This window comes from Mercenaria mercenaria, chromosome 4 (assembly GCF_021730395.1).
Source record: "Mercenaria mercenaria strain notata chromosome 4, MADL_Memer_1, whole genome shotgun sequence".
Taxonomy (NCBI): domain Eukaryota; kingdom Metazoa; phylum Mollusca; class Bivalvia; order Venerida; family Veneridae; genus Mercenaria; species Mercenaria mercenaria.
Genome location: NC_069364.1, coordinates 8,418,979 through 8,440,523, shown reverse-complemented (window position 1 = coordinate 8,440,523; position 21,545 = coordinate 8,418,979). Strand labels below are relative to the sequence as shown.

The window sequence follows — 21,545 nt, the reverse complement described above, 5'->3', positions numbered from 1 at the left end:
GGTTGCATTCTGTGCTGTGAAAGGCTCTGATTATTTCAAAAACTTAACTTTCAATATAGACATTTATATGAAATTACTGCTATGCTTTCATAATTGAAATCTTTCCGATATGGTACCTTGCTCAATTAATATTTTTCTACACATCTAGGTTGGTTGGTCAACCTGTAGACTATTTGGTTTCCGATATTAACTACAGAATAATTGGGCCAATGAGTTGTTAGACCTTCTTATTGGATATTTACGTATAGTTAGTCAATAGCCCTTTTTCCTTTAGGTTTATTGGGACAAAATTCAAGGTTACAGTGAACTTGAAAAAGAAAAAGACTAGACTGATACATGTAAGTTTAGGTAAGGATACTGATGTCATATTGTACATACCTCTTTTTTTGAAACCTAGTGTATTTTTCAGGTGTGATATACCAGTTATAATCATGGGAGAGACAGGATGTGGTAAAACAAGACTAGTCAAGTTCATGTGTTCTTTACAACAGCCACCAGGAGTTGAAATGACCAATATGATACTAATGAAGGTATAAATTGTTTGCAAGCAAATAAGGGATACAGGTGATTTACTATTTAGGTGCAAGGGACATATTTATCACTGTATGATCTCTTAAACAGTGTGAATGCTGCAGTTAGTTCATATATAAAGAATGTTTGATACCTTTAAAGTCAGAAGTTCTCTGTCTAAAACTAGTTTTCCTATAAACATTTCCATAAATTAAAACTTTAAAAAATGATTTCTCAAAGAAAAGATTAATGATTGAATATGTAAATCATATTTAATAGTTATGTCCCTTGAATGACCTCATTGTCTTGTGACCTAAGACTTGCACTCAAATATTTCATATTTCTAACTAAGGTCCATGGTGGTACAACAAATAGAGACATTATAAAGAAAGTGAGAGATGCTGAACAAATAGCTAAAAAGAACAAAGAGACTTACGGAGATCATATGTATACAGTGTTGTTCTTTGATGAGGCTAACACAACAGAAGCTATTGGACTTATAAAAGAAATTATGTGTGACAAGAGTATGGAAGGAAAGAAACTGAAACTTTGTGAAAATCTGAAGATGGTTGCTGCTTGTAATCCATATAGAAAGTAAGATATTTAGGACCTTTGAAGAAGAAGGGGTATATTGTTTTCCTCATTGTTGGTCGTCTGTTGGTAGAGCAATTGGTTCTGATTAATAATTGGAGAATGCTTGTTCCTAGAGTAGTCAGACTTCAATGCCAGTAGTTAGTAGATGACCCCCATCATTTTTGGGGTTAGTAGGTCAAAAGGCTTGAGACTGAAAACAGTTTCCACTTAATTTTATCTGCATAGAATTATTGCCTTTGTTCAACTGAAACTCAGGGTTGCAAGCAGTCTTGAAAAGTCAGGGAAATTGGTTTCTTTTTCAAGGTCAGGGAATTGTCAGGGAATTTAAAAATTTGGTCAGTGAAAAATGAAAATCCTGGAAAGTCAGGGAAAAGTCAGGGAAAAATGATTTCAAAGCTCGAAGAAGTTAATCATTTTAAACTTTGTGGCTATGGCAGTCTTCAAGCATTAAATTTAAGTAATTAAAAACAAAGTATAATGATGTAATACTGTAACATGCATTTAATTTGTTTAAATCCCCTATTTTTCTTTAAACACTGATTTTGCTTGAAGACTGAAAGGCTTTGCAACCCTTGCCTCCAGAGCTAACTAACATTTTTTGTTATTTTATAGGAAAGTGACACATGAAGAGAGCCTACAACTAACATTATTCTAATACACTTTTTTGTTGTAGGTACTCCAGGTGTTTTCTGTTTGTTAAAATAATATCATAACATACACATCTAAGTACATTGTTGATGGCATGTATTATAAACAAGTTACTATTTCAGGCACTTCCCTACTAGCATGACAAACTAACCAACTAACCAATAATGAGTAGTAAACAGACATCCAATAGTCTTGCTACTACAGTATTAGTCATGATGCTTTATTGTTTTTGCCACAGTGACTAGGACACTGTAAATTAAGAGATCTTGGATTTTGAGAGTGATGATTTGTCAATATGATTCCAATGGTCTTGCTATTAGTCATGGTGTTTTATTGTTTTTGCCTCTAGGAAACTGTATAATAACAGATCTTGGATTTTTGAGAATGATATTTTGCTAATACTAGCAGGGTTCCAATGGTCTTGTTATTTACCATACTTTATTGTTTTTACCATGAGGAAAGTGTACCTTAAAAGATGTTAGATTTTTGATAGTTACATGTCTTGCAAAGATGCTTTTGATATGTATCTCTTAATAATTAGGTTTCACTGACCAATAGTCACAATTATGTTTCATTGACTTGACCACCAAACAGTCATACAAGAAAGAAAACCATGTTTATTATCATTGTGTTTGATGTTTATGTTTAATATATTGCATACATGCCATATTTTCAGACGGTCAATAAGGGAGTTTTGCCTCAGCAGGGCTTTTTTTAAGGGAGATTTGGGTAAAAATAAGGGAGACTTTTATTCGCTCACTTTTTACGCGCTAAGTAGCCGTTTTCATGAAAAAATCATCATGTTTTTTTTTACATTGAATCGATGAGTGGAGCCAACAGTTGTGTACAGAATGCATGATTATTACTTACAGCACTTAACTTAATCCAAGGAAATTCAGAATTCCATGAAAGATTGAACCAGGAACTTTGTTTCTGCTTTATCTGTTGATGCTTCTGCATCTGGGGAGAGTGATTTTTTTGACATGTTTAAGCAAACAATACTCAAAAGATTGCGGAGATATCATGTCAAAACAGTCTTTTAAGGGCAGTCATTTCTTTTCATAAATGAAGTTGTTAAAACAAAAATGAAAGTCGTTCTTTTGCTGGATTGTCCATATTAGATTACAACTATATTATTTAACCTGGGAATTCTTCTCCTGTTAATTATTGCAACATGACAATATCACAAAGGAATGACAGTTAATTGTTCGGGCAATATGAATTGCAATTTATTTCATAAAATTCACTTATCCGAATTCATGTTTGTCCGAAATTCTAATTAGTCTGACATTAACTCGCCGATTTTGTTAAGTTGTTGTCGACTTTTTGCATGTTGTGCAAGTATTTAAATTGAGAAACATAAACTCGGTGTTAGCACTAACCTGTCTCATCCTCTGATGGCTCGATAAATACAAGAAAAGAGTGTTTCCCGATAAATATTAAGGTTAGCGAAAACGAAAGTACACTTTGGCAGGTGGCGGTAAAATGACGTAAATTTAAGACTGGTTTATATATTGTTTTAAAAAATTACGGATCAGTGGCTTTGATGTTATTGAATCAGTCTAAAATCTCGCATGCAATGTTTACAATTGCCTACGGGTAAGATTAAAGGCAAAGGTTAATTGTTTGCAGATGGTGACAGTAGGTGGTAAGATAATTAATGCCTCAGGCGTGTATCTCTCGATAAACAAGCTAGGGATTATAGACAACTATGAAAATTATGTTTGAAGTGTATTTCCGGGCTACTTGATATTGAATTTCAAGTATTTTCTAAAGGTCTACATTGGGTCCGAGATACGATTTTTTGACAGAGCACTTTTTTTCTGAATTTATTTTTTTACGGGAGGTTTTCATGTCCCGGCGGGAGACCGGGAGATATACTGAAAATACGGGAGAAAAAGTCTCCCGGCGGGAGATATGGCATGTATGATATTGGAAAATAAATACAAAACATTTGGAAACAAGAAATATCTTTAAAAATGATGGTCGGCGAATTGTAATAAAGAAAGAAGTTTATGAATTTTTCATCTAACATTCATCTTTCATCTAACTTTCTCAAATTGCAAAACTAAACACCGCACTTTAACAATTTAAATGGTTCTCTTTCAATTTTTCGCAAAGGTTTCTAAGGTTGCAATTTTGTTTCGTTTATCCTTAGACGAATAATTACAGCAGTAGTTTGATGAAGATTCATGAAGCGGTTCATGAGAAGAGGTCATTAAACGTGTTTATATTTTTAGCTAAATTGGTCCCTATCCCCATTTGTAACAAAATAGCAGGAGACCTTACGATATTGTTACACATTGAGTTTGATAAAAAATCCATTACATTTTAGTGGTTAATGCGAAGAAAGGCATATCTGCTTTTAGCTATAGTGGTCCCTAATAGGGCCCAAGTTCCTATATAAATAAATTTGGAAGAGGACCTTATAATGATGCTCCAGACCAAGTATGACAAAGATCCACCAAGCTGTTCATGAGACGCTGTATAAAGGCATTTCTAGTTTCAGCTCTAGCAGCCCCTAAATAGGGTCAAATGTCCCAGCTGAACAAAGTTGGCTAATAAAGGTGCTACAAATCAAGTTTGATTAGAATACATGAGAAAAAATCAATTAAAGGATTTTTTTATTTATTATTTTTATTTATTTCTAAAATAGGCCAACTGATCCCGCTTTAACAAATGCATATTCGCTATTCATGAATCTTTGGACAATGACGTCACACCTATAAAAAAAGTGAAGGTCAAGCAAAACATACAATTGTAATTATTTCAATATTTCTGTTTCATAAGCAAAGTTTGACCGTAGTCATATCACATAGATAAACTGTATGCAGCTTCATTTCAGTGTAATGAGATTCAGTCATTATATAGCATATATATATTGAAACAGATTTCAACTGAGTTCAATATTTGCATACCATACTAAAGAAAAATATTCATATATAATAAATCAGTTAAATAATTTATAACAAATATATCAAAGCAAACAAGTACTCATTTTTTACATGCAATCTGAATAAGTCAAAAAAGCAAGAAACCTTTTCATATACAGACGACAATTGTAACAAGGAAAATCTTTTAAAAAGCACTTCTCTACATAAAAGACTCTTATCTTAACCTTATTCATGTGATACGCAGACCGTATTCAGCTCTTTCTTTAATTTGATATATGTTAGTATTTGAACAGGTTTTTATCTTATTTATTAAACTTACTTATCATTTTTAGATATATCAATATTCTTGCTAAATATACTGAGCCAAAGTTAGCTTTAAAACTGTGAACAGCATCGTTTAGGATAAACGCTTTGTCTACATTTCACTCAGCGTAGCACAATCAACAGAGTGAAAGAAATTGACACTCACGTCCAATCAGACAGAGTGTTGCATAAATCTTCCATTTTGATAAATTATCTATAATGCGTTATCAAGTAGTTTGATTTGCAAACTGAAGTCACGTGGCATAAGTAACGAAAACGAATTTAGACGGCGTCGCCGAAAAAAATAATGGGAGGATTGGACGGCTATAGGGGAGGTCAGGAGGCCATTTAAATGTTTGGCGGTTTTGGTCAGTTAAAAACATGAATTAGTCAGGGAAAAGTCAGGGAATTTTATTCACCCAGAGTGCTGGCAACCCTGAAACTGAAAACTGTTTTTGATAAATATCCAGCATTCAAAAATTTTTCACGGCAGTGAAATTCATAGGATGATTGCCTGTGGCCGGGAGATGACCCTAATCGTGTTTGGAGTCAGTATATCAAGGGTCAAGGACACAGTGATTTTGAACTTGAAAATAGGACCTGATCAATTACTTGAGAATGCTTTGGCCTATGGCTTTCAGGCCTTATGTGATGATTATCAGTAGTCAGTAGGTGACCCATGTTGCTTTTGAGAACATTAGATCAAACGTCAAGGTTAGAGCTTACAAAATTATTGAACCAGGAGTCTCTAAAGGTCATCATATGTTTTAAGAATCTGTCATCCGTCGTGTGACGTGCGTCGTGCGTCCGTCAACAATTTCTAAAGAAATCTTCTTCAAAACCTCTGGGCAGATTTACACCAAACTTTACAGGACTGATCCTTGGGTGGCCGCCTTTCAAAATTGTTCAAAGAATTGAATTTCACACAGAACTCTGGTTGCCATGGCACCCGAAAGGAAAAACTTAAAAAATCTTCTTGTCCAAAACCGCAAGGCATAGAACCTTGATATATGGCATGTGACATCATCTAATGGTCCTCTTTGAAGATTGTTCAAATTATGCCCCTGAGTTGAAAAGAGCACTGGAGTCTCAAGTTTTACATAGACTTATATAGGAAAAAACTTTAAAAATCTTATTATTTGAAACCACAAGAACTAGGACTTTGATATTTGGTATGTAGCATTGCCTTGTGGTCCTCTACCAAGATTGTTCAAATTATTACCTTGGGGTGAAAAGAGGCCCCAACCAGGGGGTCCCAAGTTTTACATAGACTTGTATAGGAAAGTTTTTAAAAAATCTTCTTGCCTGAAACTGCAAGGTCTAGGCTTTTGATATTTGGTATGTAGCATTGCCTAGTGGTCCTCGAACAAGATTGTTCAAATTATGCCCCTGGGGTGAAAAGAGGTCCAGCCCCAGGGGTCACTTGTATATGAGTTATATAGGAAAAAATACTTAAAAAATTATATGATCATATTTCCTAGACTGTTTAATTATTAATCCCCCGCCACCAGTGATGTGGGGTTATAGGAATGGTCTTCTTCCGTCCTTCCGTCTTCTGTCTTCTGTAAAATTTTGTATCCGCTCTGTATCTCCTAAACCCTTTGAAGGATTTTCATGAAACTTGGGTCAAATGATAACCTCATCAAGACGATGTGCAGAACCCATGAGTCAGCCATGTCGGCTCAAGGTCAAGGTCACAACTCAAGGTCAAATGTTTGAGCTTTCCATTTTGTGTCCGCTCTGTATCTCCTAAGCCCCTTGAAGGATAATCATGAAACTTGAGTCAAATGATCACCTCATCAAGATGATGTGCAGAACCTATGAGTCAGCCATGTCAACTCAAGGTCAAGGTCACAACTCAAGGTAAAAAATTTGAGCATTCCATTTCGTGTCCGCTCTGTATCTCCTAAACCCCTTAAAGGATAATCATGAAACTTGAGTCAAATGATCACCTCATCAAGACAATGTGCAGAACCCATGAATCAGCCATGTCAGCTCAAGGTCAAGGTCACAACTGAAGGTCAAATGTTTGAGCCTTCCATTTCGTGTCTGCTCTGTATCTCCTAAACCCCTTGAAGGATAACCATGAAACTTGGATCAAATGATCACCTTATCAAGACAATGTGCGGAACCCATGAGTCAGCCATGTCAGCTCAAGGTCAAGGTCACAACTCAAGGTCATATGTTTGAGCATTTCATTTCGTGTCTGCATTGTACCTCCTAAACCCCTTAAAGGATAATCATGAAACTTGGATCAAATGATCACCTTATCAAGATGATGTGCAGAACCCATGAGTCAGCCATGTCGGCTCAAGGTCAAGGTCACAACTCAGGGTCAAAGGTTTGAGCCTTCCATTTTGTGTCTGCACTGTACCTCCTAAACCCCTTAAAGGATAATCATGAAACTTGGATCAAATTATCACCTCATTAAGATGATGTGCAGAACCCATGAGTCAACCATGTCAGCTCAAGGTCAAGATCACAACTCATGGTCAAAGGTTTGAGCCTTCCATTTCGTGTCTGCTCTGTATCTCCTAAACCCTATGAAGGATAATCATGAAACTTGGGTCAAATGATCACCTCATCAAGACAATGTGCAGAACTCATGAGTCAGCCATGTCAGCTCAAGGTCAAGGTCACAACTGAAGGTCAAATGTTTGAGCCTTCCATTTCGTGTCTGCTCTGTATCTCCTAAACCCCATGAAGGATAATCATGAAACTTGGATCAAATGATCACCTCATCAAGACGATGTGCAGCACCCATGAATCAGCCATGGTGGTTGACGGTCAAGGTCACAACTCAAGGTAAAAAATTTGAGCCACTATCCATAACAGTGATGGGGGATATAGCTGTGTTTTAGACTGCCTTGTAATTACCTGATGACCCCAAGTAATTAGGGGTCACTTGACTATGACCTTCACCTACTGACCTACTTTCTTTTTTCTTGAGATACAGCCTTGAAATTTGGATCACATGTACAGTTTTGCACACCTATTTTAACACTGACTTTCAGTGACCATGAATTTGACCTACTGACCTACTTTATTATATTTTAGCATCAGTTTGACATTTGAAACATGTAGCTCATATTACTCAGGTGAACGATCCTGGGTCATCATGACCCACTTGTTATAAAACTAAGCATATTAAGTTCCCTGTGGTAGGAAATCAGTTGGTGCTGTTAGTAACTTTTTTAGAAAGGAGTGATTTTTTAAAAGGTTTGTAGAAATCTTATGTGTAAAATGTCTCGTAGCTCAAAAGTCAAGGTCAGACGAAGAGTCAAAGCATTATTATGACAGGTCTTTGCAAGGAGGAATTTAAAAAAACCCAACTTTTTATAAGTTATACATGTATGATGTTGACTTATTGTACCAAAGGTATGTCTTCAATGTCAAGGTAAATGGCACGTAGGTCTACTTCCTCATTTTGCTTACAGACACTCAGAAGAGCTTATCAAAAAGTTAGAACAGGCAGGACTTGGGTATCACGTGGATGCTGATGAGACAACAGACAGACTGGGTCGTGTACCAATGAGACGTCTAGTGTACAGGGTGCAACCCCTACCACAAAGTTTACTACCCCTAGTGTGGGACTTCGGTCAGCTCAACACACAAGTGGAAGATCTGTATATCAGACAGATGGTCAAAAGATACGTAAGTTGTTTATCAGCCTGTCCTGTTACTTCAAAATTCTTCAAAAGGACCAACAAAACCTGAAGGCTTCAATTTCAAAAGAATTGCAATTGTCTGGAAAAGAATTATTTACAATATTACTATGTTTTATGCCTTGTTTCTATATTTTTTACATTCTAAGCTGCAAAGCTACCTTAGTAAGATACCTGATTATAATACTGGTTTCAGGTTGTCTGTCCGTAAACACAATCTTGTATACACCAACTCTTCTTATCCCCTTGACACAATTTAATGAAACTTCACACAAGTGATCAGTAGTAACCCTAGTTATGCATGGTGCATGTTAGGTTCTTTCAGAATTTTTTTTTGCAGAGTTACGGGACTTTGTTTTTTTCTTACTATACAGTCCGTAGACACAATTTTGTGCACACCAACTCTCCTCACCCACTTGACACAGTTTAGTGAAACTTTCCACAAGTGATCAGTAGTAATCCTAGTTGTGCATGGTGCATGTTAGGTTCTTTTAGAAAAAAATTTTGCAAAAGAGTTTCGAGACTTTGTTTTTTTGTTACTGTACTATATACATATACATACAGTCTGCATATGCAATCTTGTGTGCGCCTAATCTCCCCCCCGATCCCATGCACACAATTTAATGAAACGAATGCAAGTGATCAGTACCAACCTTACTTGTGCATGGTCCATGTTACATTCTTTTAGATAAATATTCTGCAGGGTTATGGGACTTTGTTTTTTTGTTACTATACTATATACATAGAGTCTATAATACATTCAGTCCACATAATTATGCAATTTCGTGTGCGTCAGATTGCAATGTACTGTTTCAGTGCATGCGGGGGGTGGTGGGGGGTGGTACATTCATCACCTTCAGCAAAAGCTCTAGTTTTAGCCGCATTGCCAAAGACTATTGGAAGAAAGTGTTTGAATTTTTCATAAAGTTGTTTATTTATTTTGAAAAGAACTTTGTAGACAACTTCTGATTTTTCATGTTGAATGTACACTTAACATCAGAGAGGCAATTGTTTTGTATTTGTTAGATACGTGAGGACAGGTTACCAGATATACCAGGTCTGATAGAAGTTTCCAGTGCCATACTAACTGCATCACAGGACTATATGAGAGAACAAAAGGTAACTGATGCCATGTACACTTCTGATAAGTCTTTGCAGATTAATATCAAGAAATTCATTTTGGACATTCTTTGCTAATTTTGAGTGATGGTTCAGGGAAAGCTACAAAATGTATTTGTGTATGTAGATCTTCTGGTGTCATTCTTCCAGTGTTACTTTAAACTACATGTTTGGTGCTTGTTCACCAGACTTGACATCCTTGCATGGATCTCTCATACATGTGTTTGTTAAGATTGTTATGCTTGACTGCATGTAGTAGTCACTAAAACTAAAGATAGGGAAACCTTTTCACAGTTTCCTGGCATTTTGGAAACCAGATGTGGAATGCTGCCTTGCTGTTGATGAGCTTCAAACTGAGAGAGGAATCAACTGACAATAAATGCCGCAGTTTGAAAATGGTCTCAGACTCAGTTTAATGACCACACCTACATGGCCTCAGACCCAAAGCTGTCTTTTCTATTATGGACTCGACACACACTTTCTTATTTTGTTATATTTATATATCTACAGTGCAATCACGATCCTATGAAAAGCCAAGGGACCGGTCGTTTTTTTCGTAATATCGCATTTTCGTTCGAGCGTAGCATAGGAAATTTTGCTGTACAGCACCTTGATATCTACACGTCGTAACCCGTGATATTTAAACATGTGATTTTTGAAACGGAGTACATGTATACCAATTTTATCTGACATCTAGGTTTACTACAAATCTTATTCAAATCTGAACTTAGATGGTATCTGGAATGTAAAACGGGTTGTTTTTTCTTCACTTTTTATTCACTGTACATAAAACATATTTAGGGTACATTGTTGCACGAGAACAAAAAATCGCAATTGCATATTCCGATACCCTCAGCTACACTTTACTGAATTGTTCGGAATAATAAAACAATATAACCGCCTCGATAGCCTAGTGGTAGAGCGTCCGCTTCGAGTGCGGTAGGTCGTGGGTTCGATCCCCGGCCGCGTCATACCAAAGACGTGAAAAATGGTACCAGAGGCTCCCTTGCTTGGCGCTCAGCATTAACAAAGGGAAACTGGCCTCTTCTCTCATACCCCCGTGGCGATGGATTCCATCAGGAATGAGGTGTCGAGAGTGATTAATATAAGTTATACAACTTCCTTCACAATCGACCTAAAATAAATTATGTATAAACTAACAATATACAGACGATCAGGACTTAAATAATTTTTTTTATTGTTTTTATGCAGCGATTGTTTGAGATGTATAGATATCAAAGCAAGTGTGACTGGAATGCCATCCGATCTGATAGTTATAGGAGAAAAAAAATTAACCACTAACTTGTGTCGTAGTGTACAGCGTATGTGTTTCAAATTTAATTACGTAGTTTTCACACTTTAATTACTGTTTACGACTAGCTAAGTGATAGTGACACTTTCCACTCTAAAGGGTATTCACGCCGTTATGGAAGGTGTGAAAATTTAGACGATACAGGTATTCGTAAATCGCAACTTAAACAAGTTAAAAACATGCTTTAAGGGTATAACAATACATTCGTTGGAGCGCATTTTTCTCAAAATTGCATTTTCGTAAAACCGCAACTTTGTAATCTAGAAATAAGAAGGAAAGCAGCTGGGACCACAGCACCTTTTCGTAGTATACCGGTATTTCATTAATTTGTGATTCATAGCATCGCGAATGCACTGTATATTTATTTGTCATAAGTATGTCATGTGTTACTGTTTTACTTCTTACAGGATGAGTGCAGCTTCGTGTCACTGCGTGATGTTGACCGTGTACTGACAGTGATGAGCTGGTTCTACCAGCAGAGTCAAGAGGATCGAACCTTGTACAATCTTATGGATGACAGTCTGTATGGTGAGGATGCATATTCATCTTCAGATGAGGACGTTGATGAGGAAGCTGAACAGGTGATGAGAGATGATGGAGGGGTGAGAATTATATCTGACATAGCTTTAAGATATTACTTACTTATTGCATCTTTGATATACCATGAACTCATTGTACCCCCCCCCCCCCCACACACACACAACGAAGTTGTAAGTGGGGTATATGGTTTAAGAATGTCTTTCCATCTGTCTGTAGATACAATCTTGTGCGCACCAAATCTCCTCATCCCCTTGACACAATTTAATGAAACTTCACACAAGTGATCAGTAGTAACCTTAATTGTGCTTGGTGCATGTTAGGTTCTTTCAGAAAATTTTTTTGTAAAGTTATGGGATTTTGTTTATTGTTACTATACTATATACATAGAGTCTGTATATGCAATCTTGTGCGCGCCCAGTTTCCTGAACCATGCACACAACATAATGAAACTTCAAACGAGTGCTTAGTAGTTACCCTAGTTGTGCATGGTGCATGTTAGGTTCCTTCAGAAAAAAAATTTGCGGAGTTATGGGACATAATTTTTTGTTACTAAACTATATACATAGAGTCTGCATATGCAATCTTGTGCGTGCCTAATCTCCTGAACCCATAGACACAATTTCATGAAACTTCACACAAGTGATCAGTAGTGACCCTAGTTGTGCACGGTGCATGTAAAGTTCTTTCAGAATAATATTCTGCAGGGTTATTTGACTTTATTTTTTGTTACTATACTATATTCATAGTCTGCATACGCAATCTTGTGTGCGCCTAATCTCCTGAACCCTTGCACACAATTTAGTGAACCTTCATCACACAAGTGATCAGTAGTGACCCTAGTTGTGCAAGGTGCATGTAAGGTTCTTTCAGAAAAATATTCTGCAGAGTTATGGGACTTTGGTTTTTGTTACTATACTACATACATAGAGTCTGCATATGCAATCTTGTGCATGCCAAATCTCCTGAACCCTTGCACACAATTGAATGAAACTTTACACAAGGGATCAGTAGTGACCCTAGTTGTGCATGGTGAATGTTAGGTTCCTTCAGAAAAATATTCTGCAGAGTTATGGGACTTTGTTTTTTGCTACTATACTATGTAGTACATAGAGTCTGCATATGCAATCTTGTGTGCGCCTAATCTCCTGAACCAATGCACACAATTTAATTAAACTTCACACAAGTGATCAGTACCAACCCAAGTTGTGCATGGTGGATGTTATGTTATTTCAGAAAAAAAATCTTCAGTGTTATTGACTTGTTTTTTGTTACTTTACATTCTGTGCGTCAGAGTGCAATGTACTGTGTCAGTGCCTGAGGGGAGTACATTCATCACCTTCAGTGATAGCTCTAGTTGGTTCAGATTTGAGATGTAGAATTCTTTCATGTGATCTTGACTTACAGCATGCTTATGGAAGCTTTGTGATTCTACCTAGGTGCCTGTCTGAGGGTCATCTGGGGTTTTGCTCCACCATCAAAGACTGGACAGTCACCATATCATCTCAAATTGTGTAGGTGTGACTTAAAACCCAAACAAAACAAAGTTGCATAGTATTATAAGTGGGAAAGATACAAAACCATAAAGAATGGAACTGATAATTGCTAATTATTCTTGAAATAACAGAAATATGCTGATTCATCTTAATAATTAATTGTATTACTATTAATCCAAGTATGATATATGAACACAGTCATATATTTTACAGGGTGACAGAGTTGATGATGTTACTCGCTCCCTTATACTAGCCCTTGGGGTATGTTATCATGCCTGTCTGAAAACCAGACCACAGTACCGTACACATATTGCACGATTTTTCCGTGCTCCTTGTCTTTTGCCTGGTGGTGATGATCAGATACAAGAGGAAATAGAAAGGTAAACCAGTCATAAACTTATGTCTTAGCTCAATAGGGGGTTGCAGATCTAGTGATGGTAGGATCAGGAGTTTGATCCCTGAGTGAGGCATTTATTCTCCATGTTGATTTAATAGAAGACATTGTGTCTAAAATCATTTGTCCTCCACGTCTGATTATTCTTGTGGAAAAGTTGGCAGTTAATTCTGGAGAACCGTTTAATACTGGTAAGTTATAAAGAACCACTGATAAAACAACTGCCTTCCAAATGAAATACTGTTGAAAATGGCACTAAACACAAAACATATTTTATTTAGAAAATCCTCATCAAATACATTTTACTTAACCAGGTACATAAACTGAAATAAATGTCATATCTGGTAACAATTGTTTGTTCAAAAACATTCAGAATTCTTGGTGGCATTACTTACTTTGTTTACTGAAACATTTATTTGTTTGCAGTATCTTAAATCTAACACGCATTGATGTTTATACACACAATTTAATATGTTTATGTTATGTTTACATAGATACTGTGTAGTAATTGTTCATTTTTTCATAAATGAAGTTTGTGCATAATATATCTTTAAACGTTCAGAGCAAACTAAAAATGAAACTTGACTGGTGGTTGCTGATTGTTAAACCAATACTGATATGGTGAGATATTAACTGTGTTATAGGCTAAGATAGTCTAAAACAGTTCATGACTAAACAGTACTTTACAGAGTAATTTTTTTTACTCAATGACAGCTTTACATAAAATTTAATTAAAAAAAAGGACATGCTAAATGGCATGCTGTATTTGTTTTATGCTAATTGTACCATAGACACTAAATCTTAATTTAGTTACTTGATTTTACTATATTTCATCTGCATATATTCATTTGAATTGGCAGCAAAGTGATGTATGTGTAATAGTTATAGTTGGAACAATAAAAAATGTTAAATTGCTTGGATATGTTTTTAATGTCCTTTATTTGTTGTTTTTCAGTTGTCAAGAGGTTTTCCTTGATCATGTTCACCTGGAGAAGAATATTGCTCGTAACATGGCTCTGAGAGAGAATGTCTTCATGATGGTCGTATGTATAGAATTACGAATACCTCTATTCCTTGTTGGAAAACCTGGAAGTTCGAAGTCACTGGCCAAAACTATAGTATCTGATGCTATGCAGGGCAATGCTGCAAGAGAAGAACTGTTTAGGGAACTGAAACAGGTGAGGAGATGCAACAAATTTAAACCAGTTTTTATGCATGTATTTGTATTTAACTTTCTTTAGCTTTACATATTTCTTGAAAATTCTCTAATTCTCTAAGATCTTTTGAAGGCATTGAATGCAACCATGCAAAATAATAGTAGAGAAAAGAGTAACATCCTTTAAGCCTCCTAGCACCAACTAAAGTGGAATTAATACAAAATAACATCAAATGGAATAATCATTATAACAAAATTGATAGACAGATTCATTTTAGCATCAAATACATAGCATGATCATTAAAACATAGAACAAATTTACAGTAAACTATTTGAAATATACATGAGTAATGAACCATGTCAGTCATGTCAGTATCAAGGATATCCCCCAAAAATGGGAATATCCCTTATTTCCATTGTGGTCTAATTTAAGGAGGTAGTATACCTTCAAATTTGTATGTGCGCATGCCCAACCGAATGCTAACGTGAGGATTTACGACAACATTTACGATAAAGTAATTGTGTTTGTGTGTTCATTCTTATGAAACAGATTCATTAACCTGTCTCTGATCTGATGCTAAATGGTTTAATAATGCTGAAATAATGAACAAATTACTGGAGAAATGCTACAAAACATTGTTGCGTTAAAATGATGTCATTGACGTCATGACATTACGTGTCAGGTACCGTGGGAATTGATAGTTTTTATCTTTAAAGTACATAATTTTAAACATTTTTTTAATGTGAGCTATTTTTAATAAAACAGCCATTTTTTGGCAAACCTTTCTGTTGCCATGGTTACTTTAAAGGTTAAGATAAATAGGGGTACCCTGTAAAGTGTTTGATATTCTGCTAATAATATAACCCTAATATTCCATTTCAGTCATAAAGAGAATGGCACTGAAGCCACCGAAAAACCTGTTATCATACATAATTGTTTAAAAATGAGAGAAAATGTGTTACCATGGAAACACGAGCCCCGCGACATATACATTTTAAGCTTATATTAGAAAGCTATCGCACATACTAATATAATTGTCAACTATGCAGACTTCTACCGATAACATTGAAACAGAAAAACACTGAAAAGTGTTGAATATCCATATTTTCCTTCTTCTTTCAATATAAAATACCTTTGGAGGGTCCAGTGCTTCAAACTTTGATAAGAATTGTACTTGAAGGGACATAGATAAACGAACTTGCGATTGTAGCATCTAAAACATTAAATTACACAAAATGCAATAAATTGCTATGGTTCAATTAATTTTAATCTACCCTGGTGAAAAGGTTCACTACCTCCTTGAGTATTGAGAGACGTTGTACATTGCTTGATGCTTTTAAAATCAATGATCTTTTAGCGAGGTCACCAACAGGGCTAAAATCGAGTCTTTAGTGAATAACGGTTAATTGGCTTAGTACACCTTCTATAAATACAGGCATTGATTTTCAGGCTCAGATGGTATCTTTCCAATGTAGTCCACTGGCGACCCCAGATGGTATAGTTGGCACATTCAGACAATGTGCTCAGTTCCAGAAAGACAAAGATTTGGACACATTTGTCTCCATTGTTGTCCTTGATGAAGTTGGACTGGCAGAAGACAGTCCTAGAATGCCACTCAAGGTATTGTTTAGTTACTCATGAAGTAGATTTAAAGAGAACATGTTTTTTTCATACCACTTATGTTCATTTGGATGACTTTTATATACAGGGTTGAGATGCTTATAATAAGCAAACATATAAAAACTATCAAAGGGATTTAGTAATTTAAAATAAATTTTCTTCTACTATTTAAAAGACATTAATATATTATTTTCACATATTTTAGTATGGCTGGCTGAGTGGCTAATTATATAGATAATCTCTTTTTCTTCTTTAGACACTACATCCATTGCTAGAGGATGGTTGCCAAGGGGATGAAAAACCAGAAGAGCACAAAAAGGTATGATTTTTACTTTGGTCATCTTTCTGTGAAAGTATTAGTTTTCTTATCAAATTATATTGTAGTATTATTTGGTCATATATAAATTTCATTTTTCGTAAATATACTGTTTAATTTAATGCATATTAACACGTATTAATTGTTTTTGCCGGATTTGTTTTAAAAATATTATTAGTAGTAAAAATGGTTTCAACGAAACACAAATAAAATGTGATTTGCTTAATGATGTGTTAGTTACGTGTAGCCAAATAGATACCATTTTTGTCTTGTCAGTCTGTTTTGGAGTCACAGATGCTTATCAGTGCATCTACTCCTAAACTGCTTGTAGGTGGAACCTTCATTGTTTTGAAAGGTATAAAGTAATTGCACATTTCCTGGTTACGTTCTGATTCATTGAGTTTTTACTCTTTAATGGCTTTTAAATCTTGTCAGTGCATCTTAACTAATAGTTGGATTTGGCTAAATTTTCACAACAGTGGGTAGTGTAAAGTGCTATTGACTGTTGTACATACCTTCGTCTTGTTGAAGTCCAAAATGAATTTTTGTTGAGTTATTGCCCGTTATTGATATTAGCATACCGGTATTCATTTATGTTGACATACTTCTGCATTGTATTACTTCTAGACCTCCACCATGTCCATATAATACTAAATACACAGGTAGACATTCTTTTCCTTCTAAAACACCATACTAGTTTGTTTTGATTGATTATGAATAGAGAAAATGTTTATGTTCATTTGATAGGTTGCATTTATTGGTATATCAAACTGGGCGTTAGATCCTGCCAAGATGAACAGAGGAATTCTGGTACAGAGAGAAGTACCGGACCTGGAAGAACTGATCAACAGTGCTACGTATATCATTGTCATTCCATTTCAGAAAAAGAAATTGTCTTGTGTATTTTGATATGCTGTGTTAGTTCAATGTCATGGTTAACAAATTAAGTCACATTTTTTTGTACATGTAATATTAAATTTGGTTTTGACAAAATATATGAAACTATTGATATAAAACTTATACTTTAATGGATTGATGCAGTATGAATCATAACTGTACTGTAATATGGTCTCAAATGCACAAAAAGTATAACAGAAAGAATAAAGCTGAAAATAACTAGAGTATATAATACATTAAAAGTATGTTACTGTTTATATTTCAGTGGTATATGCATGACAAAAGATAAATTGGGCAACTGGATCAACCCATTAATAAAACCCATGGCCATTTCTTACTTAGAAATCTTTCAGAAGGCCTCACAAAGTATGAGAGAATTCTACGGACTAAGAGACTTCTATAGGTAACACACAGCTTCTATGGGTGTCCATTGCCTAGTGGCTATGGATGCTGACTTCAAATTACTTGCCCCTCAAAACTTTGCTTGAGGTGTACAGTTTTTCATGTGAGATATCCATCTAGCTGGCTTATTGAAAGTCGTTGGTTCTGCCACGGTGTCCATACTTGCCTGAAACAATGCCCACAGGGGCACCTGGGAGTCTTTCTCTAATATTGAAAACCAGAAAAATTGCCATATGACTTACATTGTGTCGATGTAACTTTAAATCAAACAAAAACAAAGAAATAATCTTCCATCTGGCTTAGGAAATGTCAGTGGTTTGATCTGGGTGTCAACTCATGCCTGCATGAAAAAATGCCCCAGCGGAGCAAATGTGGTTTTCCTCCACCATCAAAAGCTGGAGAGTCACCATATGGCCTAAAATTGCATTGGTGTAATTTTACGTGCTAACAAAACACAGTTTATAAAAGAGGGCATTATGGGAATATACCCTGGTAGTTATAGAATAAGAATTTTCTTTTTTTTTGAACGTTTAATTCTGAACTTTTGAAATTTGATATTTGAAGTACTTGATATGCAAGATGGCCAGTCAGATGTAAAAAATGATTTGAATGTTATAAGATGCCCTTATAATTTATTACAGGGTGTGTGATCAATTTGTTAACAGAGCTTATGACATCATACTTGTTAATTGATTAGAGAGGAATTTATCATTTTCTGTATAATTGCTTTTGCTGTTTCTGGTTTTAGTCGCAATATTTCCCTCTGACTTGTGTTTCAGCTTGGTTAAGATGGTGTACAGTTTTGTGGAGAAGTCCAAACAACCACCAACCTGGCATGAGATGTTACACGCAATCAAGAGAAACTTTGGTGGCCTTGATCAAGTTAATCCAGTTGAGAGCTTCAGGAAGAACCTGGCTACTATAGTTCATTTTGAACAAATGGTAGGAAGTCTGTCTTTTTATGTCACTTGCTTTGTATAAACTTACATGTGGTCAGTGAAATTTTTGATAAGTCATGGAATTTATTTGAAATAATTTAGATTGAACATGTACATGCCTTTTTAAAGTGTTTTCCACAATAAAAATACAAAAGTAAAAAAAACATTAGTATCCTAAAGAATATAAGAAAACTAAAGAATGTGAAACAATACTGCTCGTATGTTAGATCTATTGCATACATGTAGCTTTTTGAAAAACTTTCCTCAAAAGCAATTCGAGGGCTTGGTGCAAAACTATTGTAAGTGTATATAAATAAAGAACAAGATACAATAGTTCTGCGCCAAGCCCTCAAATTTGTTATCTTCTTAATGCCTCGGTCACAAAACCGTACAATTGTACGGTTTTAAAAAATCATACGAGTCCACCAATTTTAGAATCCCTACGGTCTCTGTACAATCCTAGCGTCTGGTCACAGTATCTATGGGCTATCTAGGATATTCATACGGACATCGCAGACAAGTCGTGCGAAGTCCGTAAGGTCACCCAAGCCGTACCTCGTATGGTGCTCGTTGGTTCGTGCGGCGCTCGCACGGCACTCGTACGATGTCCATAAGTACTGTGTTTTTATACCACCTTGAATCACCAAGGAAGTCGTACGTAGCCCGTACGGCGATCGTAACGCCCTGCGAGCCCCATGCGGACATCGCACGTTCTCCACACAGTGTCCCTAATATCGTACAGACATCATACGTTGACCGTGCGAGTCTCCTGCGATAGTCCTGCAAGCATCGGCAAGCCTCGCAGTTTTCCAAATCCACACGAACATTGTGCGATGCCTGTACGAGCTCTTCGGGAGCCCGTACGGGGCTCTTGCGAGCTGCTCGCGACTTCAAAAATCTCTATGAGCTCATAGAGAACTCGGGAGCTCGGTGAAACATTTTCACCGAGTTCCCGAATCCGTACGACGCTCGTACGAGTCAATGATGTTTGTACGGACACCGTACAAGTTTGCCAAAATTCGACTGAAAACCTACTCGTATGGAGCTCGTAGTGTTCTTGTGATCGGGGTATAAGGAAGAGACCATATTCCTTTCAGTTTTGAAAAATCAGGAATGGTAGCATGCATTTCCACTACCGTCCATGAACAGGCTCAATCAAACCAAGCCTGCAACATTTTCATTTCGGTTGTGTTGAGCGACCTGTGGAGTTTCCACTTTTTCTATAGAATTCTTGGGATGTATTTTAAACTTGTTGGATGTCATCTTGTGGAATAACTATGATGCTTCATATTTGAATTATTTCAGCCAAAGCGCACAGATCCGGATTGTACACCAGCTGGCCTTGTACAAGCTTGTCTGTTTGATACAAATAAAATGAAAAGGTAATGTTTGTTGTGCCCAACCACTGAGTGGAGGGAGCATATAGATTTGGTCTTGTGCGTCCGTCCGTTCAAAAATGTTTGTGATGCGCCTAGCTCAAAAGTATTTGATATAAATTGATGAAACCTTGCATGATTCTTTATCATGATATGAACTTGCGCACCTCTTATTTTTAGTCTGGCTCCGCCCCCTTTTTCCAGAGTTATGGCCCCTGAAATAGTCAAAAATGCACATTTTCACCTTGTGACGCACCTAGCTCAAAAAGTATTTGATATAAATTAATGAAACCTTGCATGAGTTTTAATCATGATATAGAGAATAATAGGTTAGTGCCGTTGATGAGAAAGTTTACCTGGCGAGGTGGAGGAGGTTATTGGGTGAGCCGAAGGCGAACCTGATAACGTCCGGGGCCGAGCCAGATAAACTTTCTCCATCTTAGGCACTAACCTTTTATTCTATTTATCTTGTCATTTCTTCATTTTCCGATATTTGGCAATTTATTTTACAAAAATAAGTGTGCGACAACCGTTTTAATGACGTCGTTTTTGTAATGACGTTATATAGTGAACAGGATTCCAAATCTTTAAATTGAATTATTTTGCAATACTTTTTACAATTGATTTTAGTATGGAAACTCTTAATTTGAAAGCTCTAATGAAAGCAAGTTGTTTGTTTGTTGCTGAAATACAGTGAGAGCAGATACCTTCTGTTGTTGACGGAGAACTATGGAACACTGACCATCATACAACAACAGATACTGTCAAGGAGCAGTGATATCAGACCTATTACCATATTTGGTAGCAGCTTCAGAAGCGACCAGGAATACACACAGGTAAATTCTGTTACTATCATGTCCAGTATGTTAGGTAAACTTTGTATCATTGCTTCTGCAAAAACCTTGCTGTTGCTACTAAACAAAAGCAGATGGTAAAATAATACGATTTTATTTGTTTTGAAATTTTCAGCTACAGTTAAGCTTCACTTAAATAAAGCACTCTTTTAGCGATCCTGGCTTTTCAGACGATATTCCTTTACCACAATGGCATATTGATGCAAATATGTACAGTTATTTTTATAAAATGTCTAGATCATTAAGCAAATCAGACTGTCAATGTAGATGTCCTTACTTTGATTCCCTTACCCAAAATATGTTGCAGTGATGATATATAAATGACATCATAACAATTTGTTTGACTTCCACCAAAGTTATTGTTGGTAAAATGTCAGTTTCATACAAACAGTGAGTTTACCATGCGCAGAAATCCAGTTAAACCCTTCGAAATTAGAAAAAAAACAAGAATGAGGTCAACATTTTATGACACATTTCACCTGAAAATGCTGGACAAGTTAATATTATGATGTA

At 36.0% G+C, this 21,545-nt stretch overlaps 1 protein-coding gene across 1 annotated transcript in view; it reads left to right on the top strand.

Moving 5' to 3' along the window:
* LOC123552655 (E3 ubiquitin-protein ligase rnf213-alpha-like) overlaps positions 1 to 21,545 on the top strand; it is a 128,875-nt gene that overhangs the window by 53,304 nt on the left and 54,026 nt on the right. Inside the window, exons 26-39 of the mRNA XM_053540034.1 lie at positions 410 to 530; positions 863 to 1,104; positions 8,387 to 8,603; positions 9,641 to 9,733; positions 11,453 to 11,647; positions 13,292 to 13,458; positions 14,428 to 14,650; positions 16,079 to 16,249; positions 16,506 to 16,568; positions 17,313 to 17,422; positions 17,728 to 17,865; positions 18,644 to 18,806; positions 20,108 to 20,184; positions 20,873 to 21,014. Of these exons, the coding sequence (XP_053396009.1) occupies positions 410 to 530; positions 863 to 1,104; positions 8,387 to 8,603; positions 9,641 to 9,733; positions 11,453 to 11,647; positions 13,292 to 13,458; positions 14,428 to 14,650; positions 16,079 to 16,249; positions 16,506 to 16,568; positions 17,313 to 17,422; positions 17,728 to 17,865; positions 18,644 to 18,806; positions 20,108 to 20,184; positions 20,873 to 21,014 (2,122 nt within the window). The remainder of the gene's footprint in view (positions 1 to 409; positions 531 to 862; positions 1,105 to 8,386; positions 8,604 to 9,640; positions 9,734 to 11,452; positions 11,648 to 13,291; positions 13,459 to 14,427; positions 14,651 to 16,078; positions 16,250 to 16,505; positions 16,569 to 17,312; positions 17,423 to 17,727; positions 17,866 to 18,643; positions 18,807 to 20,107; positions 20,185 to 20,872; positions 21,015 to 21,545) is intronic.